This window comes from Calidris pugnax, unplaced genomic scaffold (assembly GCF_001431845.1).
Source record: "Calidris pugnax isolate Ruff unplaced genomic scaffold, ASM143184v1 scaffold54, whole genome shotgun sequence".
Lineage (NCBI taxonomy): Eukaryota > Metazoa > Chordata > Aves > Charadriiformes > Scolopacidae > Calidris > Calidris pugnax.
Window position 1 is genome coordinate 458213 of NW_015090864.1, and position 17319 is coordinate 475531.

At 43.2% G+C, this 17319-nt stretch overlaps 1 protein-coding gene across 1 annotated transcript in view; it reads left to right on the forward strand.

The window, feature by feature from the left end:
* The first annotated feature begins 1471 nt into the window (after positions 1 to 1471).
* The window catches only part of MYL3 (myosin, light chain 3, alkali; ventricular, skeletal, slow), a 34368-nt gene continuing 18520 nt past the window's right edge, over positions 1472 to 17319 (forward strand). The window contains exon 1 of the mRNA XM_014945004.1: positions 1472 to 1705. Within this exon, the coding sequence (XP_014800490.1) occupies positions 1583 to 1705 (123 nt within the window). The 5' untranslated portion in view covers positions 1472 to 1582. The remainder of the gene's footprint in view (positions 1706 to 17319) is intronic.

Here is a 17319-nt window from a genome sequence, read left to right on the forward strand (position 1 = left end):
GTTTAGAGGAATGAGATTTACTTCCCATTACCCAAAACCCACAAATTACCATTTTGGGGATAATCACATTATTGCAGTGATGTATTTATTACCACAATAAATATTGTGACATTGCCTCAAACCTGGAATCAGAAAGCAGGGTCCATTCAGGTACGACCTGGAACTGCACATTATGGTGTGTAGACACAAAGCTCAGCCCTTCTCCATCTCCTCCAGTCTCTCCAGGATTCCCAACTGTTTTCACCTGCTGAAGCCATGGTGGAGACAGAAGTTTAAACAGGGGTGGCCAACCTTCTGTGTTGAATTCAAAGCTGCTTGTGTCCTCCCAGCAAGGGATGTGCCACCACCTGGGAGCAGCTGGGCAGGATAAAGCATGAGTGCTCTTCTAGGAAAGCCACCCAGAGAACCGAAGAGCAGAGAGAGGCAGGCACTGGAGGGAAAAATAGGTCTTAAAGGGGTTTGAATGATAGATTATCAGGATAAGTAAGAAAAACGAGATTTATGATTCAACTGACATTTATTTGAAATGCCAGCATAAATACACTTTTCAAATACATTGTGATTTGGTGGGTGGTTGTCTTGTTACAGGGAATGATGGGGTTTTTTGGGAAAAAAAAAAAAATCTAGGCACTGGGGAAGTGATTGTGACTCAGAGAGTGCCCCCCCCCGATTTTGAAAAATGACATAAGCAAATACAGATCTGAAAGTTGTTAACTCGGTTTTGCTTTGAAGGGGGGTTACTTAAATCAAAGTGAAGTTAGGACTAGAAAGGCTTCAAAAGGATACCCTTATCTTAGCTCTTTTAATAGGAATTTGGCATTCAAGTCCCTAAAATGGTCTGGAAAATCTCAGCCATGAGAACGTACTTACAGATACCCAGTGCTATCCTTGCCTCTGTGTGTGTGTGTGTGTTTCCCTGCTCGTTTGTTAGATGCTTTCTTCTATAAGCAATACTGGTGCTTTGCATTGTCCCAAGAGAAGACCAGTGTGTGATATGGGGAATAAATTCTCCCCTGCTCCAGCTGACATACAGATTGTCAACCTCCCATCCTCATGTCTAAATATAAACCTCTGCTTGTCTTTTAATGAACTGTGGCACAATAAAGGCCAGGGGTGCCATGCAGCCTGGAAGAGAGAGGCTCTGCAGCAAGTGAGCAGGGAAGGTCAAGTGTCAGGAGGGCCCTGGGGAGGATAAAACCCATCGATGGGACCTGGGTTGTAACCCAACCTTCCCCCTGGAGAGATACACCATCCACAGGAACACCAAAAATGTTTGACCCCGCGCCAGCCTCAGCCCTAAAATCCCCAAACTCTCTTTCCATTTAAGTGCTAATTCATAACAATGCCGTATAGGATGGCTCTAAAATAGCCGGGTAAATGTCTTGTCCTTTTATAGCAGTGGCCCTATTGTAAGCTCTGGCATGTGACAGGTCTGAGAGTGACACAATGTGTGACTTTAAGAGACTGGACAGGGATAAAGACCTGTGTGTGCTGGTGATTTATTCTGCAGCAGCCACCTCTTTCCTTTCTGTCTGTCTGTCTCCTTCTCTGCCTTTCTAAAACAGCCCATCGGCAAACCAACATGGCTCCAAAGAAGCCTGAACCTAAGAAGGCTGAACCAAAGAAGGAAGAACCCAAACCAGCACCCAAACCAGCAGAACCAGAACCCAAAAAAGAAGTTGAATTTAACCCAGCTTCTGTCAAAGTACGTATCTTTTGACCTGTCATGGGAGGAAGCAAGTTGATGGGGCTTGGGTTGGTGGTGGTGGTTCTGGTGACGTATTCAATGCTGCAAGATGATGTTCTCCAAAAGTAGCTCTTGATTTTGAGCAGAAAGTGAGCAGTGAAGGCAATTGTGACAGGAAGAGTAGGAGTCGCTGAGGGCTCTGCTAAACAGAGAAGATAAAAGCTGAACCATTTTTTTTTCTGGGGATGTTCAGACCAATTTGTCTTATTTCTAAAGTAGCAAATTTCATTGTGTGAAAGCTTTACTGACCTCAGTGGGAAACGTATTGCTCCTCTGCAGGCAATATTGCAGGTAGATGCCAGGAAGGCTCAACGTGAAAGCTTTACTGACCTCATTGGGAAACTTATTGGTCCTCTGCAGGCAAATATTGCAGGTAGATGCCAGGAAGGCTCAACTATTCTCAGGGCTTGACCACTGACTAACCAATGGCCAAGGCCACATGGTAGGTTTGGAGTGAGCTTGGAGAATGGGTTGAATTTATTTGTCTCTGCACGTAACGTATCACTCTAGTAGACGTGGCCAGCCTGGGACTTCCTTAAAGTGTGAGCCAGTGACATATTCTGCTGTTTTCCAGAAAAGCCCACTGGATGGAAAAGGAATTGTCTGCTTGTGTGTGTGTTTTGGAACACAAGGAGAAACTTGGGCAAAAATCCAGATTTCTTGAATGACCTGCTATTCAGATTCTGCCCCAAGAATTCCCCCCAAAGGGCATGAGCCTTCTCCTACTCCTCCTTTAAATAAGTCTCTGCTGGAAAGAGTCACTGCTGATCTCAGCAGGGTTTGCTGAAGTCTTGCTCAAATATTTAAGGGCAAGATTAGGTTTCCAAGGCCAAGTTTGGGGAAATTTTGGTGTCACTGATCCTGAGCTGCCTAACTGGCATCATGTTGCCCTTTTGGTCAACCACCCCATTGACAGGGAACTACCAATGTCTAGGAAACACTGGAGATTTTAAAACTATGAAGTATGTGATTCCAGTGAAATGACACTGAAGATCTGTTTCCCTTTCAAACACTTTTTTTTCCATGGGAATTGACCCTTCAGGAGATATCTAAGAGTGACTCTCTTATTTCAAAAGAAATTTCTCACAGAGAATGAGGAGGAGAAAGAAATAATATATTCCAGTGGAAACGACCATGAAATGGACTATCAAACAGTGACCTCTTGACTTATAAAAGCGTAATAAATGAATAAAGATCTAAAAATGACTAGTTCCCCTTTGCTCCTTCTGCACGACACACATTCATGGGCAGCGTCAGAGACCCCTGCACACATCTTTAGGAACAGCTTGCCCATATTGTTTGCACAGTAAATACCAGGGGAAGGATAGACATTGTTAGAGACAGCAGGATTCCTTTCCAAGGCCTTGTCCTTTGGGAATTGTTCTCTGGGAAAAGGCATTGCCCTTGGGGAAAAGCAGAGGAGCTTTGCAGCATCTCACAGGTTTCTTTCTCATGGGGCTTTGGGCCAGGCAATGACTGGGTGTAAATCAGTATTATTTTGTTGATTAATTTACAGCAGCCAGATTCTTTCCTGTTTTCCACAAGAAAACCACAGGAAAATGGGCAACCAGCAGGGGATTCCTGGTGATCTCCTGTATTTCTAGTGAGCCAGAGGACACGAGACAAGACCAGATAATGCCAAAGAGGAAAACAGACAGAGCTCCACAGCCATCCATGGGACCAGCTCCTCATAGCTCAGGAGAGGGATGAATGTCTCTAGGACCCTCTCTTGTTAGCTAAAAAAGTAAAGTTTCCCTCTCAGAAACGATGTGAGAAAGGGAATATGTTGCTCTGTCTCTTCAGCACGTCTCCTGAGTGCACTGCAGCAGGTCTCAGGGGTGGCTCATAAATCCCAAACTGCTGAAACCGTTTGCTTCTTGCGTATGAGACTGACTCTTGCAGCTGGGGATTTCTAACAAAAGAAACACTGAAATGGGTTTGTCTTGCCTTGAAGCAAAAAGACCTTGTGAATCTTTCAGTTTAAATACTCATGGAAAAAAAAAAAAGCAACAATCATTTTTGACAATAACAAGAAAAATTCAGATTAAAGGAATGTGATTTGGGACTAGTTTTTAGAGTAATGACACTAGAGTCAGTGCCATGCTTTGAGAAGGACTTGCACTATGACCTTGAGCAAGTGGTACATGGTGGGATGAAGCTCTCTGCAAACACGTCTGTACTTAACATTCCTGCACTGTAAAAGGAGGAGGGGGCACTCGCAATAACTTCTTTTAGAGGGCACAGATACCTTCGGCCAGGATGCCATGACATTGTGGTAATACCCAGCTGGGATATGACATTGTGGTATGAAGGGCAACTAATTCCAGTAGAGACATGAATAGTAATTTTAAAAAAGACCACCAAACTCTAAGTTAGTACCACTCAAAAACCAACCATGCATCTTTGCAGTCACCACAGTTTCAAAATTGTCAACCACATTTGCATCCATATGGGACTTGAAATCTATTCACTTCTGCTTTTTTTTTTCCCCAACTCATTCACACAAATTCTTATTTTTCCATCCAGCACAATTTGCAATTATGGAATCTTATGGTTTTTTTTAAGTGCTAAAGAATATGTATTGAGTTCCTAAGAAATAATTAAATCCAGTACTCCCATGATAACACCTCTTTATCTTTGTAGAGAATATTCCATTATCTACTGTATAACAAACTGGACTAGGGAAAGCACTGGTAGATGCATGGTTTGGGTCCGGGGCACATTATTTTCCCAAAACTTTTAGCCAGGGGAGATGAAACATTTTCCTAGGAAACATTTTCCTGGGAATTTTTCAATTACATGTTTTTCATCAAAAATGCTTTTGTCAAAAACGAAGCTATTTGTGCACAAGGGCTGGGTCTGGCAAATATACTGCTTCCTGTTTCATAAACCTAGCTATGGTGGAGCTCAGGCCATCTGGTGTAGATCAGAATACCTCCCTAGATCATTGTACAACATTTGAAAAAAATGCTTTAATGAGTTTTGAAATTCTCCAAACATCCCATTTCTACATTCCAGAGTGAAACCGGTTCTTGTTTTCATGCAGTTGATAATCTATAGTTAAAAAAAAAAAAAGGCGAGGAGAACAAAGTGGTATCAAAACAAAATGTTCAAAATGCATCTTTTGATGGAAATGTTTCAGATTATCAATATTTATTCTCAGATCTCGTTGCACAATTTTGCATTTGGAATTTTCTAACTTTTTTTTTTGACACTAAAAAGTTTCAGAACAAAAATATTTCTGTGAAAGAGAAAAGTATTTCTTGTTTGGTTTTTTTTGGGTTTTTTTAAGTGTTATACTGCCACAATAACCATCTAACAGCCTTATTTTGCACGCCCAACATCATGTTAGTTTTTCCCACCATCTTTCTCTTGCTGCTTCATGGTCTCAATCTGTATTGGGTCTATACTGGGATGTCAGTTACAGTAAGCTACATGTGAGCTACAGCCCCTTAAGGAAATGCAGTTATTCTAAAGTTTTAATGCCACTCACCTATACATTCCCATAGGATTTGATCCAATATTTAAAATTTTTCAAGGTAAATTGAGTGCAACTGAATGTTCTTTGCAACTCATACAAAAGATTTTTGGGGTTCTTTCATTTCTTTGAGTTTGGCTGAGTCCACGGGGAAGTCTTTTTTTAGCAAAGTGTTTCTCTAGAATGACCCCTGGATCTCTTTACTTTGGGGACCAGATTGTCTTGGAGACATCTTGTAGCAAGAAGACTGTCTTTTCCATATGTCTAATTCATTTCCACCTGAATGATGTCTTTAGAAGGGGGCGGGGGGAGCATTTTGCCAGAAATATATTCTGCTCTCCTGAAAAATAGTAAGGCTGATGCAAACCAAGGTTCATCTTTTATTGTTATGGGTGCAGAAAGTGGGACTGACTCATCTGGCGTTCAGTTGAAAGTTGATCATTGATCTTGAACAGATCACCTAGAGAAACTCTCTGGAGGTTTGTCCCTTGCAGTAGGGCTAAAAACCCAAATTGGGATGAACTAAATCCCTTGGGAGATGCTGTTGATAGAGGGAGATGAGACAGATATTGGGGTGCCAACATTTTGGCAGCTAAAATTAGCTGAGATGACATGTGCTCAAAGTCCAGAGAGTCCTGGGTACAAAAGGCCAGGCAGAGACAGCTGGTGTGTGTGAGGACCTGGAAGGGACATGGCTTACCATATAGAGCTATCCTTAATAACTGCATTTTCCCTTGTCATCACTTCATATGCTTATTGTAGCAGCATGCAGTGATACAGGTGCCTGGGGAAAAAACAGTCATCATTTATTTCTGTGGAGTACTGTGATCTTGAAGCCATGTGAAACCTGTTCTCCCTGAGAAGCCCTGCAGGCTTCTGAACATCTGCAGGGATGCTAAAAAAGTAAAAGCTCCTTCCTTTTTTTTTTTTTTTTTTTTTTTGCAAAAAAGTATAAAACAAGAGATATGATGCATACTGAGTGACCAGGGACAAAATCACATCAATTACGGTGCAGAATTGTAACTGTAATTTTTATACACTCCCTGGCAGACAAGGTGAAGAATAATAATTATAACAACCACTACTTAGAAAAAATGATTCATTTGACCCTACGGTTGAATACTAACGAGCGCACGAGTTAAACACCAGCATCCTCCTCATCATTAAGTGCCACATGGGCAGAGCTCACTGTGCAGGCTGTTTTGGCCAGGGATGGACACGGGCACAGGTGCAGGGTCCGTGCACAAGCTGTTCCTTTTTTTTTTTTTTTTTTTTTTTCTGCAAGAAAAGCTGTAAGAGCATCTGGGATGCGAGTGGCCACCAGGGAAATACATGGATATCGTGCACCACCAGCAAGGATGAGATCCTGCTGGACTTGTCTGCTCAGCTCCAAAGCAGCGAGCGTGCGGCAGTGTGGTGGCAGGGTTGCAGGCAGACAGCCTGGGGGAGATGGATGGGTTTTCATGGGAGAAAATCCCTTTTAAATAATTTATTCTGGGCTGGAGGGACCAAAATTATTATTTCAGAATGAGCTTGGATGTGGGAGAAATGTGTATGAGTATATATATGTTTAAGAAGGGCTTAGATGGGGGAATGAAAAACCCTCTTTTGTGGATCAAAATGGGTCAATGTGTTGCGTTAGTGTGAATAGAGAAAAAAATACTCTATTAAACAGGTGGCTTTATTAAAAAAATTCAGTTCATGGGAGTAATGAATGCGTGTACAAGAGAGGGTGAAGCAGCATTTGATACCTTTGTGCCTACGTGTGTGAGACAGAGGTTGTGTAGTCATGTTTTTGTGGTGTTTGTGTGTGAAATCAGCAGCCATGGGGTGTGTGCCCTGATTTCTTGAAGTTTTGTTGCTGTTTTTTCCAGAAAAGGCATTTTCTGGGCCAAGGTTAGGACATTCCAGTGCAGGCAGAATTTGAATCTCAGCGTATTGAAGAACTTTCCCTCTGGTGTGGGGACAACAGGGGTAGGTGTCTTCAAAGCCATTCACCAACCTGTTTCACCCCTGCTTTGCACCAGAAAGGCACAGCTGAGTAGATGATGACCCAGGACACACTAAAGGCATCCAAACTGTTGTGGGGCTTATCTAATTCAGAAGAAAGCCTGTCCAGATATCCCATGCAGCGTACTCATATCACACCCAGCTTGGAAAAAGAAATCATGTTATGTTTTAGTAAGATTTGGGGAGCATGCAGGACTTTGCCCATATTAAAACCTGTCAGGACGTTAGATCTCATTGAGGGTTTGGCCAAGTCTTCCTTGAGAATGACGTGGGAACTCTTTACATGTGTATACCTAAGCCTCCAAGATCAGGCATCAAGAGAGCTGAAGGTGGCCACCATACGTGTTCAACCTCCCAGGCACCCTCTCATCTTTCTCCAATCTATTTTTTCCCTGGGTTTCATTCCTTCCAGGTGCTGCATATTCCCATTGTCATCACCGTTATTATTATTGGCCTACAGTGCATCTCAGCAGAAATACTTTTAGAGAGCAATTTCCCTCCTGTGCTCACATATTTGAAGGTTTCTGAAGTGGGCAGACACCTGCCAGGTTAAACTGAGCCCATGCTGGGCCTCTTGCTCTCAGTGGTTTCTTCCTGAGCCTTTCAAGCACAAGGAGAAATTTGAGTAGCGAGGAGGCCTCGGGCAAAAATGACTAAAAGTTTCACAAAGACAAGAGACCCCATTGCAAGCTCGTGGGACTCAGTAAGAAATTTTTTGGCTTTTTTTATGGGATTTGCCACTGGCTCACCGCTCTTGCTATGGACCAGTGCTCGGGAAAGATGTGAGAATTTTTGTGAGCTTATTGTGATTTATTTTTAGTTTAGTGGGTGACAAATGCCTCTGACAAATGTGCTCAAAAATTGCGTTGACCTGGCAGAATATCTTCAGATGCATAGAAACAACCAGATTTTTTTCTTAGGAAAATACCAGATATTTTTCTTAGGATGGGGCAAATCTTTATTTTAAAGTAGAAAAGGCCCAGCCTGTATTCTAGGGAGGGAACCTAGACATTTAGCTTAGATCAGATCTCTGTCTCAGCTGGTTATAGTAAAGAAAAAAGAGCTCCATCCTGAAACCTAGGGCTGCACAAGTTCAAGTTCCTATCTCAAACACAGGGTCTTAGTAGAATATCCAGGTAAATGCAGAAAGTCACTGGATTGCATTATTAAAATGTTTACACAACTGGTGTAATCCTCAGCTGGAGGATGCTGTCAGGGCTGTCAACACAGTCTCTGTCCCCCCTCCAAAGCCTCCTCACCTGTGAGAGACTGTTCTGCACAGCCACCACAGGTATTTTTCGGGGGTGGGTGGCTGAGACGTGCTGCCTTGCACATTAAAAACAGGTGATGGTCATGTTTATAAAGCCCCATGAGCAATTTGCTTCAGCGCTTCTGGATGGACCCCAGAGATAAGCATAATTAAAATGCCACACTGCTGTAGCACGCTTCTAAAGGCAGCTCTGCTCTTTTATTCTCTCCTTTATTTATCACAATTCATGTCACTCTGGAAGCATAGGACGTTCCCAGCCTGGTTGGCCATTGTGGAGCAGTTTTTAATAGCAGAGAGAGGACCTTTGTCCCTCCTGTCCCTCCCTTTGGAGCAGATGGCTCCAGGTTGACATGAATTTGGCAGTTTGCTTGACAGAAATGAAACGGTGCCTGAAAACGTAAAGGGAATTTCAGCATTAGGAAACAACCTGTGTCCTTGACCCGGTGAAATGTTTCATCCAAAGAGGGGATGTGGGGTGACTCGAGTCCCTGGGGCTGGAGACGTCCCCAAAGAGATGATCCCCAAAGAGATGATCCCCAAGAGATGATCCCCAAGAGATGAAGGCCAGGATGCAGAATGGCAAAGAAATAGTAAGATGTTGAGCAAACACGCATTAAATCACAGCAAAAGGGTTTCTTTGTGGCATATTCCACTCATTCTTTGGGCCAAAACCGAATAGCACTGGAAATCAAGGGAGCTTTCCAGATGTATTTTCTGGGCCAATGAAAGTCTGGCTATCTTTGTATATCTCTCTTGTTCGCCGAGCTGGGTGACGTTTCTCGTAAAAATGTTTTCTGGGGAGACTTGAAAAGTGCAGTTTGGTGATACAGGAATGTTTCACAAATAAAGACAGATTTTGCAAAGGGTTTTCAAAAAATAAATCTGAAAAGGATAAAGAAAATTACCAGTTTCAGCTTTTCTTAGTTAATTCCCTGTTTAGAGACTTATTTTTTTTTATCTGAAACAGCTATTAATTTTGGAGGGTTCTTTCCTTTTTACATGAAAAAATACCCAGAAATTTTTAATGGCTGAAATTACTTCAATTTGGGCAAAAGAGAACATTTTTATTAATCTGGAACAATTTTTCTCTCTCATTTCCAACTAAAACTGTCATCAAGTAGAACACAAAACCCAAATCTGTTTTCATTCTTAATCGAAATGACTTTTTCCCCCAAAATTTGGAAATTGCTCAGCGGCACCCTAAAACACATAGTAGTGTGACTTAAAAAAAAAAAAAAATATTCATTTTTCTGGGAAGTTTCCTCTTCCAAGTCTTTGTTATGCAGCTGCCAAAAAATAGCTTTTCTGCAATGTGTGATGTCTGTGACACTGGGACGCACAACACTAAAACCTAGGAACAGCTCAGCTTGGTCTGAGGGATGTAGAGATGAAAACCTGTCAAGTTTCATATGCTCTTTTTTATTTGAAATAAGTCAGAGTTGCAGCATTACTGAATCCTCAGGCCTTGGAGCATTTAAAGCAAAAATGTGCAGCTTTCTGAGTCTGTATCTGGATTGCAGAGAGGCAGGAGCACAGCGGGATTTTCTGAACGTGACTTTCTTTAGTCTCTCATAGAAAAGAGATGATTTCTGTAGAGGGTCTTAAAAGTTGTTAACTTTATTTCCCTAATGCAGAAGAAAAGGCCGTGGCAACTGGGTAAACCCTGCCCAAGGGTAGCCCACAGTTACTGAGCCATTTGAAATCATCAAAAGCAAGATTTTCTCCAAACGTGTCTAGGATTGGGGTTTTTTTTCCATCTCCCTCTACATTTCCCCTCATAGCCCTGCATATTTCACATTTTAATCTGTCTCCCCTGATGTTTATGCACCCCTTGTCCCTGCAGTATTCCCCAGCCTGCTTCTTCCTTCTGCATGAGGCATGAAAATTGTGCAAAGCAAATAATTGTGCAAAAGCAGAGTTGGTTGGAAAGGGTTTGTGTTGCTTTCAGCAGGGAGATTTAAATGCAGTTATTATTTTCCTGGTTTATTTTCTCTTTGCAGTCATTATCTCAGACAAACTAGGATACAAGAAGTTGTTTATATCTACTTTGCCACCGAATGAACTTTGCTGTTTTTTGAAAAGGCTGGGGGGGGTGAGGGGGGAGGGATAAGAGAATAACAAAAAAGCCCTGTTTTGACAGATAGTGGGGTTTTCAAGTGGCTCTGCAGCAGGTCCTGACCTGAAAAGCCCTTATGGCAATGCAACCTGCCATGGAAATTTATCTTCTGAGGTCTCAGCCAACTCTTGAGGTTCTCCAGCCCATGGTGTGGATGCAGCCTCTGTAGGCTTGTTTGCATGTCTATAGCTGTGTGTAAGGTAGGTTTTTCTTTGATTTATAGATGGGTAAGTAAGCAAAATATTGGTGTGGAGACCTCGTGCTATGGATGTGGGTGTCTGAGGTGGAAAGTGAGTGAGAGCTACCTGACCCTCAGCCTCACCATCGACCTTCCAGCCAGCGCCTTCCAGCCTTGCCTTTTCCTTTTCCTCTCTCCAATCTGCCCCTTGATGAGCAGGGAGTTATTAAAAGCACACTCTGGATACGGAGCAGCTCTGTAATAAGATCTGCATTTCTCACATAGCTGCTAAACCTCGATCAATATGGTTTTAATTGCCATTTGTGTAACGTGCAATAACTATTAAATTTAAATTAAACGCACAGCTCAGAGCATGCAGAAGGCCCTGGCCAAAGTGCTAACTTTTCCCAAGTTGCTGCAAAGCTGGACCGTAAAGACAGATTATTTATTCCTCTTGTAAACCAGTTAAAACTTAACGTAGAGAAGGGGAAAAAATGTTGAGAGTAGCTACAGGAGGGAAGGGGGTGGGGAGGAGCGCTGGTTCTTAATAGAAGCAGAAACTTCGGGTTTCCCCTAAGTTTTGCAAAGATGTTAATGTTTGGACAGAGGTTCCCGGGTTCACTTTTCCTTGTTGTCTGTGCTGACAGGGTGGAAAAAAGACATGTGTTCCCTGCATGGAGCAGAGCCACATATGTAGTGAGCTGGGTACCAGATTGAGAGTCAGATGATGATGTGTTGCTCTCCCTCCTGATCCTGCACCCCATCCCTTCCCAAGGCTGGTTACTAAACATAGAATCATGGAATCCTAAAATCATTTGGGTTGGAAAGGACCTTAAAGATCATCCAGTTCCAAATGCACTGCCATAAGCAGGGACATCTTCCACTAGAAACTGCCATAAGCAGGGAGATCTTCCACTAGAACAGATGGTTGCTCAAAGCCCCATCCAGCCTGCCCTTGAACCCCTCCAGGGATGGGGCATCCACAGCTTCTCTGGGCAACCTGTTCCAGGGTCTCACCACTTGCATAGTGAAAAATTTCTGCCCGGTATCTAATCTAAATCTCCCCTCTTTCAGTTTGAAGCCATTACTCCTTGTCCTATCACTGTGTGCCCTTGCAAAAAGTCCCTCTTCAGCTTTCTTGTAGGTGCCCTTCAGGTACTGGAAATGGCTCTGAGGCCTCCCCAGAGCTTTTTCTTCTCCAGGTTGAACAAGCCCAACTCTCTCAGCCTGTCCTCACAGCAGAGGCGCTCCAGCCCCCTCATCATCCTCACAATGTCTCTGAGGTCTCCCCAGAGCTTTTTCTTCTCCAGGTTGAACAAGCCCAACTCTCTCAGCCTGTCCTCACAGCAGAGGCGCTCCAGCCCCCTCATCATCCTCATGGCCTCCTCTGGACTTGCTCCAACAGGTCCATGTCCTGCTGATGTTGTGGGCTCCAGAGCTGGATGCAGGACCCAGGTTGGAGTCACCAAGTCCTTGCTATCGTCCTGCTGGAGCCTGGGGGCTCCAGAGCTGGATGCGGTACCCAGGTTGGAGTCACCAAGTCCTTGCTATGCTGGCTGAGGGCAATGCATTTCCATAGGAAAAGCATTCCCAAGTGAGGGAGTGCTTCAGATTCATTGTGCCACCCCCAGCTGTAACCTTGGGAGCAGTCACCTTGGGCAAAGACGTATCTCTGCACTTACATGCTTCAGCAGCCAAATGGGGACAGTGACAATTATAGCTCTGAGATGGGCTTTCATGAAAGGTTTTGATGTGTTAGAAGAGTAGGACTGATATAAATACCCAAAAAGCTACTACAGAGCAGTCCCCCTCGGCAGCAGAAAAAGGCAGAGTTTATCTACACTGATTTTCAGGCAGAGGAATGCAGTGACTGCCTGCCAAAAGTGGAGTAACCAGTTAGCTCTGCACCAAGACCAGGAGCATGGGAAGAGCCCTTGCTCTCCATACACATGGCTCCAGTCTTGTCCCCACCACTGCACAGGCTGGGGACTTCGTGTGCCAAAGCATCCCAGCCCCTCCTGGAGCTCTAGTGGTTCTGAATGGTCTCATTCTATGGGGTTTTCTGACATTAGACTAAGAGGGAGCTCGTCCACCTCCATCTTCTTTCCTCGCCCAGCCCAAAGACTGATTGGTTGCTTAGGCTTTGTTATAAGGTTTGCAAGTGGCAAAAGGATTGGTTAAAGCCCAGGTATTATTAAAAACAGCAACAAAAAGCAAAACCAGCAGCAACAACAAAAACAGCAAGTGTCAAACTATATTTCCTAACAATATTTAAATTATATATATAAATATAAAATTATCCTATCCTAGCCAGTGTAATGAAGTGGAAAGAAATATGGGCAAGAAAATGGATGATAAAAACAGCAACAAAAAGCAAAACTAGCAGCAACAACAAAAACAGCAACAGTGTCAAACTATATTTCCTAACAATATTTCAATTATATATATAAGTATAAAATTATCCTATCCTAGCCAGTGTAATGAAGTGGAAAGAAATATGGGCAAGAAAATGGATGTAATAATAGTAAAGAGGCAATGCCAATATAATCTCCAGTATGTTGGTTTTTTTCCCTTCCTAAGCAAATTTCCTTCTTGAGTTTAATTTCGTGTCTCATAGTATGCCTGCATCTGATGTGACATTGTTCGCTCCCCTGTCCTATCTGCTATCTGAATCCTAAAAAAAGCAGAGAGGGAGAAGAGGGACCCAACTAACTTTGAACTGAAATCATCGTGCTATGCTCAGGGTGTGCGGTCAGCTTTGATGAGATGATGGTTACTTCCCAGAATCCCAGCCATAGCCAGGGAACTGGGTGTTGCTGCCACTAAGAACAGGGATCAGGAGAGCTTTAGTGGCTTTTGCTCATGAATGTTGTCCACGTCATGGATTGATTCCCAGCAGGGGGGTTAATCAGCAGAGCCCCCTCCAGTCAAGCATGCACCCATGGGAAGTTATCCCACCTGAATACCTGCATCTTACTTTTCCAAAGATCTGTGCTCTAGATCCAAAAGATCGTATCCTCTAGATTCAGAAGGATCAGTGCAGATTTATCCTGGTCCTTTATAAACCATCTTCTCTCACTTCTGGTTTCTCTGGCTGTTTTGGGGGTTACTATGTTGTCAATGTGAGTTGTCCATACAATATATATTAGGAAGAAATTCTTTGCTGTGAGGGTGGTGAGACCCTGGCCCAGGTTGCCCAGAGAAGCTGTGGCTGCCCCATCCCTGGAGGGGTTCAAGGTCAGGCTGGATGGGGCTTTGAGCAACCTGGTCTGGTAGGAGATGTCCCTGCCCATGGCATGCCCATGAGATATATACATATATATAATAAGTTTATATGTATATAAAAATATATATATATTATGTGAATGTGTGCCTAGACACGTATGTAGAAAAGAAATACTAGTGTGCATTTATGTATAAACATATATATACATATGAGATATGGTTTAGTGATGATGCTCCTTGTTTGTTGTGTGGGTGTCTATTTTTGTCAGTTAGGTTGACGGTTGGACAAGATGATCTTTAAGGTCCCTTCCAACCTAGAAGATTCTGTGATCCTGTGATTCTGTGAATTAACACACAGCTATATGCAGACATATAAATAGACGAGCAAACTTTTACACCCATGTATAACCCCAGGAAGTTTTTCTTTATCCAAATGCCCTGATGCATGTGTTAGCAAGGTGCCTGGATGGTCAACCTGGGGACCAGTGTCCCCCTTCCCAGCCCTCCAACAGGTTCAGGAGAGCCCAAACCCACGGCTCATCCTGCCGGGATCGCGCCGGGAAGGAAGGTGGCACTCGGTGCCCAACCAGGCTGCAGCCAACCCAGCCTCCAGCCTGCAAAAACTGCTCTGTTCCAGCAAACTTACGTATCCAGAGCCCAGAATAGAAACAGTGACAATCCATCGATTGTGTTTTCTGGGAAGCAGCGGAACATCGCAGCCACCGGGCAGAGGCGGCTGAAAAAAATCTCCTGCAAGAAGGCAGCTCCTGTGAATGATCTTAGAAAAACAAAGTGGTTTATAACCCACCCAGCCTTAAAAAAAACAGCAACGGGGAGCAAGGAAATCAAAAAGGGCATTATGGAGAGCCCAGCTAATAAGAGCAGCCTGACAATAGCTGCTGAGCACTTGGGGGGAAGTAAATAAAAATTAAAAAAAACCCAAAAAACTAAAAAGAAGAACAAAAAAAAGATAAACTATTGGTAAAGGAACATAGCTCAAACTTTTCAGTCCATGTGGTTAGTGATGACTAGTAGGTAACAGTGACAGCCTGGCAGGGCGTAAACATGCTCTCTCTCTTTGATTTAATGGTTGCAAAAAGAAACACCCCCAAAAATGCACCCCCGCTCTGTCCAGGAATGAAATGTCATGGAATGCCATACTCCTTGGTGACAGCACTTGATAAACACAGTGACTGAATCTGCCCCCCTCGTCCTTGCGTACGGTGGCAGGAGCTGGCTGTGAGGAGCACGAAAGGACGTTGGCTGTGGGATGTGAACAGACCTCACGGGTCTCAGGAGAAACTTGTTTTTCAGTGTCACCTTGCAGGCTCCACTGTGAAGCCTGGAGAAAACCGTCACGGGTCAGAGCACTTGTTAATACGGTCAGGTTTTGGACATTGACACCATTGTAAGCGGACCGAAAAAAAACCAAAACAAAACTCTGAAACGTCAGCTCCAATTGCAATTGTAGGAAACTTCAGATTTGGCTTCTTTCTATGTAAATAAATAAACCTCTAAATCAAGCAAAGGACCCCAGGAGGCTGAACGGAAAGGAAAATCTGGTGGTGGCAGGGAGGGGGAAAGGGTTCCTCCTTCTTTCTTTTCTTCCATCGGAATTTGAAATTTCAATAAAAAGGGGAAAGATTTAAAATTTCCATCCTCTTGACCAACCTCCCAGCTGGGGCTCAGGTTTTCGGATTTGAGCTCCCTGGTGATGCTGCAGACGGGCAGGAACATCCAGTACAGCTGCGGTTACACAGTGAGATCAGAGCACATTGTTTTTCAGATCACAATGAATAACGTCCTGCTTCGGAAAATAATTTAAAAAAAAAAATAATTAAAACAACCAAAACCAACCCCCACAGTATGAAGAGCGGCAGATATTAGTTTGTGCTCATGGATTTGCTACGGGAAAGTTTTGGCCCGTTTGAAACTGTGACTGGGTCACAGTGTGATTATTTTGGGAGAGGCATGTGTGCTGTGCCTGCCAGCTCCGTGGAACAAAAGCAGAGCTGTCCCTGTCACCAGCATGTTATCGTGGTGACTCTTTGGCAGCTTAAATCCTGTGTTGTTTTTTTTTTCAAGAAAGTTGCAGGGCAAGGGGTGTGACATTTTCAGGGGGTTCAACTACTGTTTGATTCTGCAGGAGTTGCAGGAGCACGGGGATGGACTGGATTTGCTGGGGGCTGGTGGTTGGCATCATTGCATCCTTGGGAGGGCTTGCCCACGATGGAGAAAAACACCACCTTTAGCACAGAGTTGAGAGAGAGGTATTTAAGAGATGAGTAGATACAGTGCTTAGAGATACGGTTTAGAGATGGCTTTTGTCAGTGTTAGGTTGATGGCTGGACTTGACGATCTGAAAGGTCTCTTCCAACCCAGACAATTCTATGATCCTATAATTCTATGATTCTATGGTGTTTGCATCACTATGCACAGTGTGGAGTTGTGTCAGGATATCTCTTGGAAAACCTTAATATTTTCTACCCAGGACACTTAAACTCATACTAGACCTTGGAGGAAGAAAACCGTAATAGATGATTGTGGTGGCTGGTGCTGCTGCTGGAGGTACTTTGCCAAGATATTTTGTTTCTTGGGGTACTTTGCTGTGTATGAGCAAGAGCTTCAGCCTCCACATCCAAAAAACAGTTCCTTTGCTTCCAGGAGACTTTTGCTTTACAGACACCTTTCTGCTACGTCTTGCCTGAGACCCATCAAACTCATTTCACTTAGGCCAACTAAATGCCTCGTATGGTCTCATTCACTACTAGCATGGCTGGCAAGTCAATCAGCAACCTAGAGGAGTTACACAACTGTGTCATCCGAGAGCAAAATTAGTTCAGCAAAGGGTGGTTGTTTTTAGGCTTGGTGGGGAAATTAAAATATTAGAAGAAACCAGCTTGAATTTTCAGGAAGAGGTTCCAGCAACACACAGAAAAGCCACAAAAATGCTTTTTTGGCAACTTGAAATGGATTCTTTCAACCCCCAAAAAAATTGTTTTGGTAGGGTTTGGAGTGATCTAATGTGGGGGAGTTGGATTCTCTAAATCAATTTTACACAAAATATGCCATTTCAATTTAAAATATTTTAATCTAAAATTAAAAAAAAAAAAAGAAGAAGACAAAGGTGTCATTATTTACAAGACAAAACATTTCATTTTGGAAATGAAAGACAAAGGGAAAGGATTTTATGTCAAAATAATAGTGAAATAATGATAATAATATTAATACTAATGCCTCCTTTTTTTTTCCTTACTTTAAGCTGTTTACCAAATTAAATACAGAACTTTTCACT